General features: G+C 40.1%; 1 protein-coding gene across 2 annotated transcripts; it reads right to left on the minus strand.

Annotated features, from left to right (window-relative positions):
• Positions 1 to 1,898: 1,898 nt before the first annotated feature.
• Positions 1,899 to 19,205, minus strand: got1 (glutamic-oxaloacetic transaminase 1, soluble). Of its 2 annotated transcripts, XM_053621230.1 has the most exons (9): positions 18,974 to 19,205; positions 14,404 to 14,585; positions 14,055 to 14,178; positions 13,670 to 13,782; positions 4,548 to 4,652; positions 4,266 to 4,416; positions 3,925 to 4,090; positions 3,424 to 3,566; positions 1,899 to 3,062 (listed from the first exon to the last, which is right to left on the minus strand). In XM_053621230.1, the coding sequence occupies exons 1-9, from the start codon at positions 19,083 to 19,085 to the stop codon at positions 2,923 to 2,925; spliced, it is 1,236 nt and encodes a 411-aa protein (XP_053477205.1). In that variant the 5' UTR covers positions 19,086 to 19,205; the 3' UTR covers positions 1,899 to 2,922. The 2 variants fall into 2 exon arrangements, with proteins under 2 accessions (XP_053477205.1, XP_053477206.1); XM_053621231.1 differs by lacking the exon at positions 3,424 to 3,566.
• Between the last annotated feature and the right edge of the window lie 521 nt (positions 19,206 to 19,726).

Here is a 19,726-nt window from a genome sequence, read left to right on the forward strand (position 1 = left end):
AATATTACATATCTGTGAGAGTTTGTAATATGTAATATTGGATCATTTTCCTTAATAAATAAATGATCAAGTATAATATTTTTTGCAAAAATCTGATGATGTTTTAGGTCATATGCAGATATATAGAAAATTCTAAAGGGTATACAAACTTCAAGCACCACTGTATCCATCCATCCATTTTATATACTGCTTATCCTAAACAGGTTATCAAGGGCCTGGAGCCTATCCCAGAGAAAAAGGACGATCATTCACCAGAAGAGATAAGAGACAAGCACAACAGCCATTCTGTCCTTGCGTCATATCTTCTGTGTAACTACACACTACAACTGTATGCTCTTTCAAGGCCTATGATATTTGCTAAGGTCACATGACCTGTTGGTTATTCTGCTATGATAGCCAGATGTTCTGACGAGAACACATTCCAGGTATTTCTGCACCAAGGACTTCGTACAACCCCAATTCCGAAAAAGTTGGGACGCTGTGTAAAATGTAAATAAATGTAAATAAAAACAGAATGCAATGATTTGCAAATCTGATAAACCCATATGTTATTCACAGTAGAACATAGAAAACATACCAAATGTTTAAACTGAGTAAAAGTACCATTTTAAGAAATTTTAATCAAAAGAAATTTTGAACTTGATGGCCACAACATGTCTCAAAACAGTTGGGACGGGGGCAACAAAAGGCTGGAAAAGTGAGTGTTACTAAAAAGAAACAGCTGGAGGTTAATTGGCAACAGGTCAGTAACATGATTGGGTATAAAAAGAGTATCTTAGAGAGGCAGAGTCTTTCAGAAGTAAAGATGGGATGGAATCTGGATGGAAGCATATGTTGCTCTAAAACCTATATATACCTTTCAGCATTGATGGTACCGTTCCAGATGTGCAAACTGCCCATTCCATAGGCACTTATGCACTCCCATACCATCAGAGATGCAGGCTTTTGAACAGAGTGCTGATAAAAAGCTGGATGGTCCCTCTCCTCTCTAGTCCTCTTTAGTTTAGAGGACGCACCGTCAATGGTGTCCACAAAGAATTTCAAATTTCGATTTGTCTGACCACAGAACAGTTTTCCACTTTGGCTCAGTTCATTTTAAATTAATTTTGGCCCAGAAAAGAAGTGACATTTCTGGATCATGTTCACATATGTCTTCTTCTTTGCATGATAGAGCTTTAACCAGCATTTGTGGATGGCACCGCGAACTGTGTTCACAGACAATGAGTTCTGGAGGTGTTTCTGAGCCCATGCAGTGATTTCCATTACAGAATCATGCCTGTTTTTAATGCAGTGCTGCCTGAGGGCCATAAGATTATGGGCATGCAGTACATGCAATGTTGATTTTCACCTTGTCCCTTGCACACAGAGATTTCTCCAGATTCTCAGAATCTTTTGATATTATGTGTTGTAGATGATGAGATATTTAGTCTTCACAGTTTTACGTTGAAGAACATTCTGAAATTGTTCCACAAATTGTAGATGCAGTTTTTTGCAGATTTGTGAACCTCTGCCCATCTTTACTTCTGAAAGACTCTGCCTCTCTAAGATACTCTTTTTTTATACCCAATCATGTTCCTGATCTGTTGCCAATTAACCTCCAGCTGTTTCTTTTTAGTAACACTTACTTTTCCAGCCTTTTGTTGCCCCCCTCCCTACTGTTTTGAGACGTGTTGCAGCCATCAAGTTCAAAATTACCTTATTTTTTTCTTAAAATGGTACATTTACTCAGTTTAAACATTTGATGATTTCTATGTTCTGTTGTGAATATCATATGGGTTTATGAGATTTGCAAATTATTGCATTGTTTTTATTTACATTTTACACAGCGTCCCAACTTTTTTTGGAATTAGGGTTGTACAAATAAGCACACACAAAAAAAAACAGGACAGATGGTGTTCTATATTTTCATACTGTTTATTTCAAGAGGCTTATTATATTTTGTGCGTGTGTATTTGGCTTGCTTAACATTTAATTATTTAAGCAACATAAACCAAAGCTTACTTTATGTTAAATATATTTGACAAAGTTACCTTGACATTGCACTATAGTCTGTGAAATTTATATGGTAAGAGCTAGATGATGCAGCCACAATGGTTGTCAGGATGCTGTAGTAAACTGGAGCCTAATGAGAGTTGTATGCTTCATACAGGTTATAGACAGATACAGAGTACTTTATTGATCCCCAAGGGAAACCTTATAGGTAAGGTAGGTTAAAGTTATTGGTAAAATTGATGTAAAACATGTTCCTTTGTGGCTATCAGCTAGAGACTTTACAGTATCATATTCAAATAAAAACTTTGAATAAGTCACGCAAGTAATTTTGATCATATTTTATATAAGCACAGGCATGTACTTATTTAAACACCCCCTTATGACAATGTATCCTCAGACTTGAAGGTTTTTTTGGAGTTGCTATAGCTTTCACTTCCTTGTTCAGCTTTACAGAATAATCTCATCATCCCTGACTTGCCAATACAACATAGTAAGTACATGTGCACAATATTATGGTCTTTTTCAGAAACGGTACAAGACCTTAAAAACCAGTCAAGCTGAAACCATTAACATAAATTCCATCACTACTTTGTCGTACTGACTCATCAATCCATAATTACACAAGAAGTGCTTCTTTAAGTAATGCCATGAAACTCCATGATGCACCATATAAGGGGAACAGACTCATTAATTACAGATTTATGTTCTACTCCAGGATGAGTACAAGTGAGACAAATACCACACAAAACTATCTCTTGATCGACTACTTGACCTTGAATGCTAATTTAGTTTACAGTTTATATTTGTTGATGATGAAATGATGCTGGACTGCTGCATTATGAGAAAAATAAGGGGGGTGCGAGTGTGTAAGGACATCTTAATAATGCCTTTTTTGTCAACACAAATGGAAAGCCGGCATGAGAAACATGGTTATTGGACCCTGGTGACTGCTTCATGAATGGACTCGGCGACGTAGTCAATATTCTTAGTGGTCAGGCCACACATGTTGATGCGGCCACTGGCCATCAAATAGATGTGCTTCTCCTTCACCATGTACTCCACTTGTTTGGCTGTGAAAAACAAGCAATAATAAAAAGTTTCAAACATTTGTAGATGTGCCCGTTATTCTTTAAATGTTTTCAAGTCATATTTTGTTTATTCTTCAGAGCTGATACAGCTTTCACGAAAATGCCAGTGTTTTTCTGTTTCTAATTCATAAGCCAGGTTTGAATCCCTAAACATATTCTTGATTTATTTGTAGATTTAGAGCTATTTATATATTTTTATCACAAGGTTATCCAGTTAACCAAGTTGGTCATGTATAGTTACAATGCATGCAAAATACAATGTTGTATGCCAGCTTTTTCAAACTCAGCCTAGAGACCCTGCTATGTTTGACAGACTGTGTCCTTTGGCACGGATGCTGCTTACAGTTAAGGCCTGTGAAGCTGAACATCCCGATTTGCTCAGTGATGTGCTCCCAGGTGCCTGGGGTGCCGAGAGCCTGTAGTTTGGCTTTCAATTCAGCACGCATCAGCAAAACCCTGTCAGCCATTGTCTTAACGTTATCCTTCCTGTACAAGGCAACAGCAGAAAATCAATCATTAAGATATTTTTATTTTCTTATGTATATATGTGCACTAGGGCTGTCAAAACAACTTTTCACTGATTAGACAGAAAAATGTAATAAAATTTTCCATTTAAACAAAGACAGCAGGTATGTAATATGTGTATATGCATGCATGTATGTATGTATGTATGTATGTATGTATGTATGTGTGTAAATAAATAAATAAATCTGATGAAAGTACGAGTGCCTTCATATGAATTTGAGGGTGGAATTATAGGCTCATTAATATTTGAAAGCAACGGAAGAGTATTAATTTAGATTTGAATGTAACTTAATAGGAACTTGATGGTGCTAATACATACCACTCAGCAAAGAGCTCTGGGGTGTTGAGCGTTATCCCAACCACACGAGCTCCCTGTGATGGAGGATTGGACCAGGTGATACGGACGATCTTCTCCATTTGAGATAGAACACGGCTCAGGTTGTCCGCATCTTTAGCAACAACTGTCAGGTTGCCCACCCTCTCATCTGTGGAAAACAGTTTAGCATTAAACAGGCCTTCATACTTTTAAAATGACATTCTACTGGTGTTCTTACTTTGTAATGGTTATTGTAAGTGAATGATTGTCTGATTACAAGGTTTTTAGTTAGTGGCAGAACAAGATGCAGGTTGTGTGTCCAAAATCAATAAAGACTAACTTACTGTACAGGCCAAAGTTCTTTGAGAAAGACTGGGCACAGAATATTTCAAAACCCTGAGACACAAAATAGCGAATTGCCCAAGCATCCTTCTCTAAATTCCCAGAGGCAAAGCCTTGATATGCTGAGTCAAAGAAGGCAAAGAGATTCCTCCTCTGCAAATTGCAAATACAACAGTGTAAACAGGGGTAATTTTTTTTTTTTTTTTTACAGTGATTAGTCATTGCATGGTGCTCTATGGCTCATGCTGTGGCGTGACTGAAATTAGTCAAACTGAATCCCTCACCTTCATGACTTCAGCAATCTTCTTCCACTCCTCGTGGTTGGGATCTGTGCCTGTGGGGTTATGTGCGCAGGCATGCAGCACAAATATAGAGTGTTCAGGTGCACTCTGAAAGACAGAACATCACTATTAAATGGTCTACTAGGGCATAGTTATGATAAACCCCAGATTTATTTGGCATCCTTCATGACAATAGGCAGAAATTAATAACGCATACACTATAAGACAGGGCTGTATAATCTTATCCACAAAGGGCCAGTGTGGGTACAGGTTTTCAACTGTTTAATCAGTTGAGCTTGGTTTTCAGCAGACTCAGATGTGGCCTCTGCTTAGTTGGAATGAAAACCTGCACCCACACCACCCCTTTACGGATAACACTGGACACCCCTGCTATAAGATACTTTGAGTTTAACTATACGAGCTAATTTTACCACAAAAGCACATTGAAAGGAAATTTTCTTATACCATGTTCTCTCTTATATTATGAAGTGCTATCAAATACCTATGATGAATGTAATCATTTAATTACCCTGTATTAATTTAATTACCTCTTTCAATAAGCTGATCAACTGCTATGCTTGATTATATTATTATGTATTTCCGTGTCAACATGACACAGGACTTATTTTGTATTATGACTTTGTGCTGTGTGTTTTGTTTCAATCTGTCTGACAGCTGGACCAGTGGAAACCATCCACGCACTGCTGTTATCAGTCTATAAATACTTTTGGTTTGCATGAATAAAGTGGGATGTCTTTATGAGCATGCAAGAAGTCAGTGTGTGTTCATTTTAGACCCCCCAGGCCTGAACGCTCCACGGTAAACAACACTTTCTAAATGTTAATAGAAGTTAATGGTGAAACAGGCTGGAAGGCATGACGGACGATCTGACAGGCATAATCTGAGATTCCGGAGATACGTGAAATCTAACACACATGCTGACAGCTTGAATAATAAAACATATAACAGTTGAACTGGTTTAACTGCAAACCAAAGAAAGGTTTGGATTTATAAGATATTTATTATATATAGTGCCCTCCTCTAACATTGGCACCCTTGGTAAATATAAGCAAAGAAGGCTGTAAAAAACTGTCTTTATTGTTTAACCTTTTAATCTTTTGTTACAAAAATTCACAAAAATACTCTGCTCTCATGGATATCAAACAATTGGAAACAAAACACAGGTTTATCCAAAAAAAATAATTGTTAAATATAGGTTTGCAACAATTATTGGCACACTTTTAGTCAATACTTTGTGCTACCTCCCTTTGCCAAGATAACAGCTCTGAGTCTTCTCCTGTAATGACTGATGAGGTTGGAGAATACATGGCAAGGGATCAGAGACCATTCCTCCATACAGAATCTCCAGATCCTTGAAATTTTGAGGTCCATGCTGGTAGACTCTTCTCTTCAGGTCACCCCACAGGTTTTCTATGGGTTTCACGTTAAGGGACTGGGATGGCCATAGCAGGACCTTGATTTTGTGGTCAGTAAACCATTTGTGTGTTGATTTTGATGTATGTTTTGGATCATTGTCCTGCTGGAAGATCCAACCACGGCCCATTTTAAGCTTTCTGGCAGAGGCAGTCAGGTTTTCATTTAATATCTGTTGATATTTGATAGGGTCCATGATGCCATGTATCCCAACAAAATGTCCAGATCCTCTGGCAGAAAAACAGTCCTAAAACATTAAAGAGCCAGCACCATATTTAACCATGCACATGAGGTACTGTTCCATATGGCTACCTCTCTGCATGTGCCAAAACCACCTCTGGTGTTCATTGCCAAAAGGCTCTATTTTGGTTTCATCTGACCATAGAACCCGATTCCATTTGAAGTTCCAGTAGTGTCTGGCAAACTGAAGAGGCTTGAGTTTGTTTTTGGAGGAGAGTAGAGGCTTTTTTGCTGAAACCCTTCCAAACAACTTGTGGTGATGTACAGTATCTCACAAAAGTGAGTACACCCCTCACATTTTTGTAAATATTTGATTATATCTTTTCATGTGACAACACTGAAGAAATGACACGTTGCTACAATGTAAAGTAGTGAGTGTACAGCTTGTCTAACAGTGTAAATTTGCTGTCCCCTCAAAATAATTCAACACACAGCCATTAATGTCTAAACCGCTGGCAACAAAAGTGAGTACACCCCAAAATTGGGCCCAATTAGCCATTTTTCCTCCCCGGTGTCATGTGACTTGTTAGTGTTACAAGGTCTCAGGTGTGAATGGGGAGCAGGTGTGTTAAATTTGGTGTCATCGCTCTCACACTCCCTCATACTGGTCAATGGAAGTTCAACATGGCACCTCATGCCAAAGAACTCTCTGAGGATCTGAAAAAAAGAATTTTTGCTCTACATAAAGATGGCCTAGGCTATAAGAAGATTGCCAAGACCCTGACACTGAGCTGCAGCACGGTGGCCAAGACCATACAGCGGTTTAACAGGACAGGTTCCACTCAGAACAGGCCTCGCCATGGTCTACCAAAGAAGTTGAGTGCACGTGCTCAGCATCATATCCAGAGGTTGTCTTTGGGAAATAGACGTATGAGTGCTGCCAGCGTTGCTGCAGAGGTTGAAGGGGTGAGAGTCAGCCTGTCAGTGCTCAGCCCATATGCCGCACACTGCATCAAATTGGTCTGCATGGCTATCGTCCCAGAAGGAAGCCTCTTCTAAAGATGTTGCATAAGAAAGCCCGCAGACAGTTTGCTGAAGACAAGCAGACTAAAGACATGGATTACTGGAACCATGTCCTGTGGTCTAATGAGATCAAGATAAACGTATTTGGTTCAGATGGTGTCAAGCATGTGTGACGGCAACCAGGTGAGGAGTACCAAGACAAGTGTGTCTTGCCTACAGTCAAGCATGGTGGTGGGAGTGTCATGGTCTGGGGCTGCATGAGTGCTGCCAGCACTGGGGAGCTACAGTTCATTGAGGGAACAATGAATGCCAACATGTACTGTGACATACTGAAGCAGAGCAAGATCCCCTCCCTTCGGAGACTTGGCCGCAGGGCAGTATTCCAGCATGATAACGACCACTGCCTTGCTAAAGAAGTTGAGGGTGAAGGTGATGGACTGGCCAAGCATGTCTCCAGACCTAAACCCTATTGAGCATCTGTGGGGCATCCTCAAATGGAAGGTGGAGGAGCACAAAGTCTCTAACATCCACCAGCTCCGTGATGTCGTTATGGAGGAGTGGAAGAGGACTCCAGTGGCAACCTGTGAAGCTCTGGTGAACTCCATGCCCAAGGGGGTTAAGGCAGTGCTGGAAAATAATGGTGGCCACACAAAATATTGACACTTTGGGCCTAATTTGGACAATTTCCCTTTTGGGTGTACTCAATTTTGTTGCCAGCGGTTTAGACATTAATGGCTGTGTGTTGAGTTATTTTGAGGGGACAGCAAATTTACACTGTTACACAAGCTGTACACTCACTACTTTACATTGTAGCAAAGTGTCATTTCTTCAGTGTTGTCACATTAAAAGATATAATCAAATATTTACAAAAATTTGAGGGGTGTACTCACTTTTGTGAGATACTGTATATTCAACAAAGATTTTTTTGGATAAACCTTTGTTGTGTTTGCAAATGTTTGATATCAAAAGTTTAAACAATATAGACAATTTGTCACAGCCTTCTTTGCTCATATTTATCAAGGGTGCCAATATTAGTGGAGGGAACGGAACATACTGAATATATTTTTAAAAATTTGTCGGCGCACATGTACTACCATGCGCATTTATCACTGAACATCCTTTTTTTCTGCACAGCAATGCAAAATACATGTTTTTGCATTCCACCTGTTTTGCATACAACTGATTTCAGTTTTCTCACTTACAGTGGTGCTTGAAAGTTTGTGAAGTCTTTAGAATTGTCTATATATCTGCATAAATATGAGCTAAAACATCATTGGATTTCTAAAAGTCCTAAAAGTAGAAAAAAGCCAAGAAACCCAATTAAACAAATGAGACAAAAATATTATAATTGGTAATTTATTTATTAAGGAAAATGATTCAATATTACATATCTGTGAGTTGGCAACAGTATGTGAACCTCTAGGATTAGCAGTTAATTTGAAGGTGAAATTAGAGTAAGGTGATTTCAATCAATGGGATGACGATCAGGTGTGAGTGAGTACCCTGTTATATTTAACGAATAGGGATCTAACAGAGTCTGATCTTCACGACACATGTTTGTGGAAGTGTTTCATGGCACAAACAAAGGAAATTTCTGAGGACCTCAGAAAAAGAGCTATTGAAGCTCATCAGGCTGGAAAAGGTTACAAAACCATCTCTAAAGAGTTTGGACTCTTTCCCAATCCACAGTCAGACAGATTGTACAAATGGAAGAAATTCAAGACCATTGTTACCCTCCCCGGGAGTGGTCGACCAACAAAGATCACTCCAAGAGCAAGACGTGCAATAGTCCAAGAGGACACAAAGGAACCCAGGGTAACTTCTAAGCAATTAAAGGTCTCTCTCACATTGGCTAATGTTTATGCTCATGAGTACACCATCAGAACACTGAACAACAATGATGTGCATGTCAGGGTTGCAAGGAGAAACCCACTGCTCTCCCAAAAGAACATTGCTGCCCTTCTGCAGTTTGCTAAAAATAGAATTTTTGGTTTAAATGAGAAGTGTTATGTTTGGAGAAAGGAAAACACTGCATTCCAGCATAAGAACCTTATCCCATCTATGAAACATGCTGGTGGTAGTATCACGGTTTGGGCCTGTTTTGCAGCATCTGGGCCTAGACGACTTGCCATCATTCATGGAACAATGAATTCTGAATTGTACCGGTAAATTCTAATGAAAAAATGTCAGGACATCTGTCCATCAACTGAATCTCAAGAGAAAGTGGGTCATTCAGCAAGACAACGACCCTAAGCACACAACTTGTTCTACCAAAGAATGGTTAAAGAAGAATAAAGGTAATTTTTTGGAATGGCCAAGTCAAAGTCCTGACTTTAATAAAATAGAAATGTTGTGGAAGGACACGAAGCAAGCAGTTCATGTGAGGAAACCCACCAACATCCCAGAGTTGAAGCTGTTCTGTACTGAGGAATGGGCTAAAATTCCTCCAAGCCGATGTGCAGAACTGATCAACAATTACTGGAAACATTTAGTTGCAGTTATTGCTGCACAAGGGGGTCACACCAGATACTGAAAGCAAAGGTTTATATACTTTTGCCACCCACAGACATGTAATATTGGATCATTTTCCCTCAATAAATAAATAACCACATATAATATTTTTGTCTCATTTGTTTAATTGGGTTCTCTTTATCTACTTTTCTTGTGTGAAAATCTGATGATGTTTTTGGTCAAATTTATGCAGAAATATAGAAAATTCTAAAGGGTTCACAAAATTTCAAGTACCATTTTACATCCAGAATTTTTTGGTAGACTAAACTGATCACATGTTACCGTCAAGTTGCACGCATCAACAGTTAGTTATATACTGCCCTTGCTATTTACTTTGCTATTTACAAAATCAAGCGATTACAGGCAGTCCAGATGGCACGCGATTTTAGAAACCATGTAAAGGTAACATCAGCTAGATTTTTTTTGTTTGTTTCAAATGTGCACCAAGGCAAATGTCTGATGTGACTGCCACTTTATAATAAGCAACACCTCCATTTTTTAATCACCCAAAATGACCACAGTCTCACCCATTCCGTTTGAGTGCTACTTTATCAGAGAAAGTAGAAAAGCATACTTTTCAGGTGTCTCATTAATCACCTTATCAACAGTTCAAAAATCATAAATGCTATGGCTAAACTAGATGTTTGCACTTCTGTACATGGAGAGTCTTTAGTTTTAACAATTTTTTTCAAATCGATAAATAGCAAAGAGCATCAATTCTTCATGAACATATTTGACAGTGGGCAGGGTTTGTACAGATGCTTCATAATGAAATTCCAGGACTCTCACAGACTTTTCAAGCACAATTTTTTTGTTTTCAAGGACTATACAAGAAATGTCAAACATATTCTTTATTTCTAATTTTTAAATTCCAAAAAAAAAAATTATTATTAATAATAATAATTTTTTAAAAAACAACCAATTTTTATATGGTGCATTTTCCAGCCATGTGTCATGATCTCCCCTGCAGACAGCGCGAGACGTGCACGGAAAGGCAGAGGGCGCGCGCATGCACGAGCCACCGTCTTGGATTACGTATGGACTATGGTGACTTTGTTTACTAGAGGGACTTCCCTCTGCCACCTCTGTTTACGGAGTACTCCGCTTCACTACGGAAGCAGCAGGAATGCATGGACATCGCTTGGTCACACCTGTTTGCAGAATACTTTGATCCGTGTCCCGGTACACCAAGGTGGGAGGAGGATGTAGCTTGGTATGTCCGCGCCGCTCCGCCTTCCAGCTCGGAGGAGAACTGTGCTCCGCCTTCCGGCTCGGCCGAGAACCTCGCTCCGGTTTCCTGTCCTGTCAAGGATGTTGCTCGGGCACCCCTGTTTTCGAAATACTTTGATCCATGTCCCGGCACATTCCAGAGCTCTGAAATTACGGAAGCAGTGGGGGAACCAGAATGGCGTCAACCTATCGATGACCAGAGTAAAGCAAGAAACGCGCGCCTAGATCAGATCTCTCGCTTAACGTAGCAAATAGCTCAGCTGTCGCAAGCCGTGCCACCCGCCACATTGCCCCCCGCGCAGTTTCCCCCGCCGCCAATGCCAGAGAGGTATGCTGGGAACCAGAGCGATGTAAAGGGTTCCTGCGGCAATGGTCTCTGTTCTTCTCCAGCCACCTGGACATGCCAGAGGCTCGTAAGATCGCACACTTCCTGGGGCTCTTAACTGGACGTGCATTGTTGTGGGCCGCCGCAGTGTGGGAGCGGGTGGGCGGCACCCTCGCCTCACTAGAAGAGTTCGTTGCACGTTTCCGGCATGCCTTTGATCACTCGAGAGACGGGACAGGAACTCATGAACATCAAGCAGGGCGCGCGTGATGCTGTGGAATATGCCTTAGAGTTTCAGCCTGAGACCCATGAGGGGGTGCTCCAGCCAGAGGTCAACATGGCGACCTCAGAGCTTTAGCCAGAGGTCAACATGGCGACCTCAGCCACCGAGTTTCAGCCTGAGACCCATGAGGAGATCTCAGCTCCAGAGTTCCTGTCAGAGGTCAATGAGATGACCTCCCAAGTCATGTTCAGGTCCCAGGTCGAAGAGACAGCCTCTCATGCTAAGTTCCTGCCCAGGGTCGAAGAGACGGGTAACCCAAGCTCTGCTCACGCCAAGTTCCTGTCAGAGGGCAAAAAGGGGACATCCAAGTCCTGTTCAGGTCTGAGGTCGAAAAGACAGCCTCTCATGCTAAGCTCCTGCCCAGGGTCGAGGAGGACGTTGCCCCGATTTCCTGTCTCGCTGAGGACGTCGCCCAGCGTTCCAGCTTCGCTGAGGACGTCGCCCCAATGTCCTGCATCACTGAGGACGTCGCCCCGAGCCCCAGCCCCGCTGAGGACGTCGCCCCGAGCCACAGCCCCGCTGAGGACGTCGCCCCGATCCCCAGCCCCGCTGAGGACGTCGCCCCGAGCCCCAGCCCCGCTGAGGACGTCGCCCCGAGCCCCAGCCCCGCTGAGGACGTCACCCCGAGTTCCAGCCCCGCTGAGGACACCGTTCTGAGTTCCAGCCATGCTGAGAACACAGCTCTGATCTCGAACCCCACTGAGGACGGCATTCCGCCTACATGCTTCATGGCGGAGTCCGCTCAGTTTCCTGGGTCAGCAAAGGACAGGTTACCCAGGGGACCAGGACTGCCATTGGAGGGGAGTGTTCTTTTTTTGGGGGGGGGGGGGGGATTCTGTCAGGATCTCCCCTGCAGACGGCGCTGCGGCGCAAGACGTGCCCGGAAAGCCAGGGGGCGCTCTTGGATTACGTATGGACTATGGTGACTTTGCTTACTATTGACACGTGCATTTGTTCTGGCTTCTGTTTTGTCTCCTCCCTGTTCAGTTATTGGTTGATGTTTGAGGGTGTGTCTTTATTGTTTCCCGATGTCGGCGTTCTAGGTTAATTACGTTTGTGATTTAAACCACTCGTGTTGCTGTGTACTTCGCACAGTATTATATATGTTGAATTAGCTAACGAAGTATAAGTGTATGTATGTATTAGCTACTTTGATGCTAAGCGGTCGTGCTCTCGTGTCCCATTTTTGTTTCATGTTTCTGGCCTCGAATCTTGTTTCATGTTTAAGACCGCGTATCTCTGCTCATGTTTATTGACCTCGTGTTTTGGAATAAAGACTTTAATCTGCACTTGCTTCCACTCCAGTCTCGTAACGTAACACCATGCTAGACTAAATGGAAAAAAAAAGTTGCTAAAGGGGTCTGAAAAATAAACCAGAGTTGTCTGTGTCAAAATGAGTGCGTGAATAGTGGGAGGAGAGGGAGGGGCTGCAGCGGGGTGTCATATATTGAGTGAAAGGACTGTATTTGTGTTCTATCGAAAATAAACGATTTAAAGTTAGTTGGCAATTTTATACTTATTGACGTTTTATAATTCAAGCATTTTTTAAGCACCCCTAAATAGAAAATGGCTATTTTAAAGGTTTTCCAGTCTTTAAATTTTAAAAAGCCAAATTCAAGTACTTCAGGCACCTTGTACAAACCTTGAGTTGGTATCAAGCTCTTGTTCTTGTTTCCTTTTTTTACCAAACATGTAGATGCTGTCCATGGCCACAAAGTCTGATTTGGACTCATTCAGTCATAAAATATGATTCCACTTATATTTCCAATGACACTTGGTGAAGTTCATGTGTGCGTTTTTTTTTGTTTTTTCTTAAGTGTGCTCTGGAAGGACATCTTTCATGAGGCATGCTTCCAAAAAGTGTATGCTAATATTAATTAATATTAAATTAAGCAATTTAACAACAATTAAATAGTAATGTTATGTTTATGTGTCCTCTTCCTGCCAAACATTTCCAGACATTTGAAACCTTATTTATAATGGTAATGATATTTTTCTTTGGTATTGAAAGGTCTTTGGTTTTAAATCACAAATTCCCTTGAAGGGTGTCAATAAAAGTGATAAATGTTTGGTATGTAAATAAGTTGTTGGAGTCAAGAGTGGAATGTTTAAAATAGCATTGTCAGATTTACACCTCACCTCTAAATCACCCAGGAAACCAGACAGGTTCAGTCCACGCTTCTCTGCATCCCAATATTTGTATGAACGAATATCCTCAAACCCAGCATTAGCAAAAACAGCATTGTGGTTCTCTGGAGAGTGAAAAAAACAACCACAAAAGGAGTGCTTAGTCAACTTAAGATAAAGCCTTATCATATAAAGGTTAGGGCGATCACCTCTGGACTTACTACTCAGAACTTTAATTCACATCACAGGCCCTCTAGAAAGGTGAACTGAACTATGCTCCCAGAAATCATAAACTCAGCATTTACTCTTGAAAAATCCAGATCATTTATCTTCACTTTTAGGATGATATTAACTTTTTAGGGTGTTTCATTCCCAACCCCAAAAATTTCTCTCTTACCCCATGTGGGCATAGAGACATAAACGGGTGTTTTTGTGTTATTGTTTCCATTGTGAAATCTGCGCAGAAACTCAGCACCGATCTTCAAAGCACCAGTTCCTCCAAGACACTGAACAGCTCCAACCTGCAAGACATGGAAAGAACATACTGAAACAAAGCATCCCCACTGACGCCTCTGACTGAAATGACCTTAAAGCTCAAAATGTGACCAGAACAATTATTTAATGAATACAGTGTGCATGATGAATATAGTAATGGGTCTAAATGAAATGTTAGCAACAATGTCTCCTATTACACTGTCAAATGCTGTAATGACCAGACTAGATTTTGACATGCAATATGTGCTTACCCTCTTCTCCAAAATGGCAGGACTGTCTTCACCCAAAGCAATCTTTGATGCACTAGAACGAAACTCAGGTAGGCCTAGGATGGGGAGGTACTCGTGGTTTAGACTGTCATCCGCAGCAATCAGCTTCTCCACCTTTCTCACAACAGGCAGCACCCATGGTTGACACTCATCTGTCCGGTATGCTATAAAAAACCATGAGAAAATTAAATAAATAAATAAAAACAATGAAAAACAACAATTCACAGGAATATGTACGAGTTGGTATTTTCTTCCATTCCTCAATGCAGATTTTTTCCAACTCTGCCAAAATTAGACAGGGAATGTTGGTGGACAGCAATTTTCAGGTCATCCCACATTTTTTCAACTTGATTTACAGCAAGCCTGGGCTTTGACTCAGCCATTCCAAAACACAAACTTTCTTCTTTTCAAGCCATTCCTATGTGGGTTTTGGCCTGTGATTTGGCTCATTGTCCTGCTGTAACATTCATTTTTGCCTTAAATGCAGATGTCTGTCTAACTAGAACAGGTTCTCCTCAGCAATTTGATTATATTTGGCTCCATCCATGTTGCCTGTGATGGCAACAAGCTTTTCAGTTCCTTGTACTTTAATAGAAACCCAAGAGCATAATGCTACCACCACCATGGAATGGTGTTACTGGGGTGTTGGTTTGTATTTGGTTTGCGTCAAACATATGCTTTGGCTTTAAACCAAATGGTTTAAGTGTAGTCTCATCAAAAGAAAAACTCTCAGATTTTCTAACATGGACTTTCTCAGAAGTGGCTTCCTTCTGGCCACTCTTCTGTAGAGGCCGGATCTGTGAAGAACTGATGATATTGCTGAAGTTTGGACAGGTTTTCCTATTTCAGCTAGTGAGCTCTGTAGCTCCTTCAGTGGCGTAGCTGGCCTCTTGGACACTTCTCTGACAATTGCCCTTCTTGCCCAAGCAGTCAGTCTTGATCATGTTTGGTTGTGCCTTAATTTTTCCTCTTTGTTATAATAAATTTTACAAGTGCTCCAAAAAAGTGTCAAAGCTTTGTGAACTTTCATGGCCAGTTCCTTGGTCGGGACTGATCTGATCTGCTGTTTTATCTATGAGACCTACCAAAGCCGGTGATTTATTTATTGTGCAGGAATATTATATATATATATAAATATAAGGGGTACTTAGCAATTATGCATTCTTTATGCAGCAATTATAACGTTTAAAAATATATATATATTTTAAGGACATCTGAATACTTTATTTAAATTTATTTCTGTAGGGACTTCAAAATAGAAAGCAAAGTAGAGTAGAAAACAAAAAAAAAGAAAAAAGAGAAATGGTCACAGTTGGGGGGTGAACACTTCCTGGATGCACATTATGTGCAAATGGTCTTTTATTCCTGCATTCTGCTAGTTTTCAGACTTTAAAGAGTTGCAGCAACATTAGGAAAATGGGAAACGTGACAAACCTCTTCCTATTTTCGCACACTTTAAGTACGTCATGAGAAATACCCTATCGTGATGAGCCCAGGGCAACAATCATCATACAGCATAAGGGAGACACACACACTACAACCCAAACCACATACTATTGTACTAAATAAGACACCACTGTATTCCACCGAGTCTTGTCCAGTCCTTGCTAGCAAACTGTGACAAGAGCCATTCTCACAACAATGCAATAAATAAATTATTTGGTCACACATGTCCATAACCAGAGGGTAAAGGTTGTGTTCAACTATTTTTCATTTCTCTGAGCACTGAGAACACAGGTCAGTACAGCTGCAAATAATTTACTTATCTTGGGGCTTCATGACATCATCATGAGACATGAATCAGCATTTTCCTCCTTTGGTTTGGGACTGAAACAGGTTAAAAACACCAAACTCCCCATCCCTGCAGCTTTCACGGTTTAATATTTTACACCCCTTCTTACTCATATTCTTCAGCATCAGAATCAGGCTAGCTGTATTTCACATCTTTGAGTCAACTAATGAATATTAATCAACACTGAGGGTCTGTTTATAATTATTCAAGACTCATTGCAGCTTCAGTGACAACAGGCTGAGAGTGGGAGATGCAGAAAGACACAACGCTACAACAAGTAGTTAAATATTCATAGTTTAAAGATCAGACGTCTTTATTAGACACTGGAAAAGCACAAAATGCTGGGAAATAATAAGATACAGTGATATTTTAGTAAGAAATGGCAAAGAACTGTGAACTCTCTTTATCAAAGAGCTATGAGGAACTTATCTATGGCCTTTTACCTATTGTCTCAAATCACCATTCAACTCTTTAGGTCTGTACTTTTGTGTACTTTCTTTTGTGTACAGGTTGCATCACAATCAAATGATGAAAAGGCAATTACTGTACAAAACAGAAGTGAAAAGACACTTGGCTTACTATTTTGGAAAATTATATTTTACAAACAAACTGTCCAGGCCTACATGATTACACCATCATATTAAACCCCACGCGACCTGTGTGTTAAAAATATCTTGCTTATGGTGAAACAAACCTGGCCAATGGAATTAAGAGGTGTCTCATGAAAACTGCAGTCTTATCAAGGAGAAGAGTGCTTACATACAGTCACAAGCTTAACTGAAGAGACATTTTACTTAGCAATTTACTTAAAGCTCTTTGTTCTGTTCTTTGCCTTATTCCTTATTTATTTTATCCAACTGCAAGTTTCCAGGTTTAAGCATCTTAGTCATTAGGTGTTGCAAGCACATTTTTGTACACTCCTGTTCCTGTTTTAGCACCCAAATTTATCTAACCTTTACGTATACTAGAGGTCGACTGATTGATCGAAACCAATAATCGATTGCTGGAACAGTTATTGGCAAAAATCCACACCGATAAATTTTGTTGTGTTATTTGAAGTGTTTTTTGATTCATTTTGGATATAAATCTTTACTTTACTTGAATATTTATTAATAGTTTATTATATATATATATATATGTATGTATGTATGTATGTATGTATGTATGTATGTATACACACACACAGTACTGTGCAAAAGTCCTATTTTTTAAGCACAAACTTTGTTAAATAAAACTTTGTTAGATTTTTCTACATCAAGTCAATATAAAATCATTTTAGATTTCCAACACAAAATGAAATGTTACAGAAAAAAAAATTGTATGTATTTAAAGAAAACAGCATAGTACATAAGAGACAACTTTCCAGCCAAAAGAATAATAATGAAGGCTGCTGGGTTTTGCTGTAAAAATAAGAAGCAAGTGTGACAGTCAAAGAAGAACTGTGGCTGGTTCTGCAACGTGTGCAGTAAATCTCACTAGCTAATTTCCTTATAAAAACGCACAAATTGTTCCTAAGACTACTTTTTTTTAAAGCAAGGATCGTCACACCAAATATTAACTTTGTTTCATTTATTAATGTTTACTGCTCTTTATAGTATTTTTTTTAATGCAGAAACATTTAATGTCATTATTTTTGAAGGCATCTTTGCTCTAAAGCATTTCTTTGCATGCGCCTAATACTTTTGCACATTTCTGTAATATATACTTAATTTAAAAAGTACAGTACTTTTTCATGGTACAATTTTTTTTTTTTACACTAGTGTTATGTTTTCACTCAGTATAAATTTAAAAACTATCGTTTGATTAATCAGTTGATTATCAGCAGGTACTGCTCAACTTACTTATCCGTAAAATCCACTATTGGTCGACCTCTAATATATACTCTATGGAAAACCCTTTGCTGTACAAGCTACCAGACAGAATGAAAAACTAATCCAGCAAGGAATATCATTTTAAAATACCACAATATCCCCAACCTATTGACATTACAGGATGCCTTTCGCTAATCTCTCTTCATCTATTTTGCCTGCACCTGGATGAGTTCCAGCACTTTAACTTAAAACATTTATGGTTGTACTGGTTTTGTGTCTCCTCTAAACTGCTGCCAGCAGGGGTAGAGAAAATAGCCTAGCATCTGGCTGAGAAATGTCAAGTAAACTGAAACCAATTTTCAACTTTATCAGAAGGTGAGCTGGCTATCATCCTGCATGTCTGAGAGCAGAGCCCAATAATTACAGCAAAGGACAAAGTGCTGCAGTTACACCTTTACTCAAAGCTCACGTAACTGCTCTGCAATCCTGCATTATGTTTTAATGGCTTGGGTTCAGATCGTAACACACCACCAGACACTGACAAACGCCTAAAATACTTTGTGAAATGTATCTAAAATTGCTTTGGTTTGAATAGCACTCAGAGTCAATGGTGTGTCAGGAAGAGTGTTATTAAGCACAGTTGCTATATGATCTCTGATCAGGTTCCTGGTGTGCAGTAAAGAGAGCAGCAGACACTGAAAGGGCAGATACATAAACACGTCATCTAGTCCACATGACAACGCAAAGCTGACAGTTCACAGACTAACTGCTGACAGTCACTAGAGGCAACCTTGGTAACTTAGCTCAGCATTAATTACCTAGCTACCAAATTGTCTCCACGATGTAGAGCTGACTAAAGCCGTAAAGCAGTGTACGCACAGTGACGCAGCTACATGTCGTGCTGTGTTCCTGCTTTAAATGTGGCCGAGCATCATGCACAGCATCTCACCTCCCACTCCGAGGTTCACCTTGGTAGGACTCGGGTCTTCACGAAAATCTGCCGTCAGTTTAAAAACGACGACGGGAGCGGCTTGTGGAACCTCGCTGAATATCGACGACATGCTGGGCTGATTAGATGTAAAAAGATGGGGGGAAACGAGAGACACTGAGCGCAGGGAGCTGCAGGTTTTGTCGGTGGAGTAAAGCCGGTCGCCTTACAGGAATTTAACCTTCAAGCTGGTTTGAGCAATGGAGAATGGGCGGAGTGAAATTAACCAATAGGAATGCTCTCTCAACTTCCTAACCCCCAAGAAGTAGCCAATCATTGCTTGCAATGTAAGAAAGGTCGCGAGGTAAAATGGCGACGGCGACAAAATAGCAAGACCAATTACAAGCGTTATAGAATGATTGACACAAACGTTTACAAATAGTGATAGGAAGGGGGCGGGTTTTGTCTGACCCAATAGGAAATTGTAGTTCAGTGCACACCCTCATTAGCTTGAGGCAATCCCGTAAAGAATTATATAGCTCTTATTTATATATCATCCTGAGACCCCGCCCATTGACTTGTGTCCTCTGTAGTGGACATTTTGTTTTCATGCATGTACTTTGACTTTTTTGAGCTACTCTAGATGTCTGGCTGTCTTTTCAAACTAAAATGGTCCTTTGGTCCACTACAGTGGACATGCTGTAAAATTAAAAATAAAAATAGCATTTAAAAAGTCTAAATTGTAGAATGTTTTTTTCTTTTACTTTTTTTTTC

The sequence above is a fragment of the Ictalurus furcatus genome, chromosome 3 (genome assembly GCF_023375685.1).
Source record: "Ictalurus furcatus strain D&B chromosome 3, Billie_1.0, whole genome shotgun sequence".
NCBI classification, from domain to species: domain Eukaryota; kingdom Metazoa; phylum Chordata; class Actinopteri; order Siluriformes; family Ictaluridae; genus Ictalurus; species Ictalurus furcatus.

Excerpts from the sequence above, each read along its gene's own strand:
- got1 (XM_053621230.1), bottom strand. The coding sequence starts at position 19,085 with ATGTCGTCGATATTCAGCGAGGTTCCACAAGCCGCTCCCGTCGTCGTT. Across the intron at positions 3,567-3,924 it reads CCAGAGCTCTTTGCTGAGTG|GAAGGATAACGTTAAGACAA; the intron begins GTATGTATTAGC and ends TGCCTTGTACAG. Across the intron at positions 3,063-3,423 it reads CAGCTTCACAGGCCTTAACT|CCAAACAAGTGGAGTACATG; the intron begins GTAAGCAGCATC and ends TGTTTTTCACAG.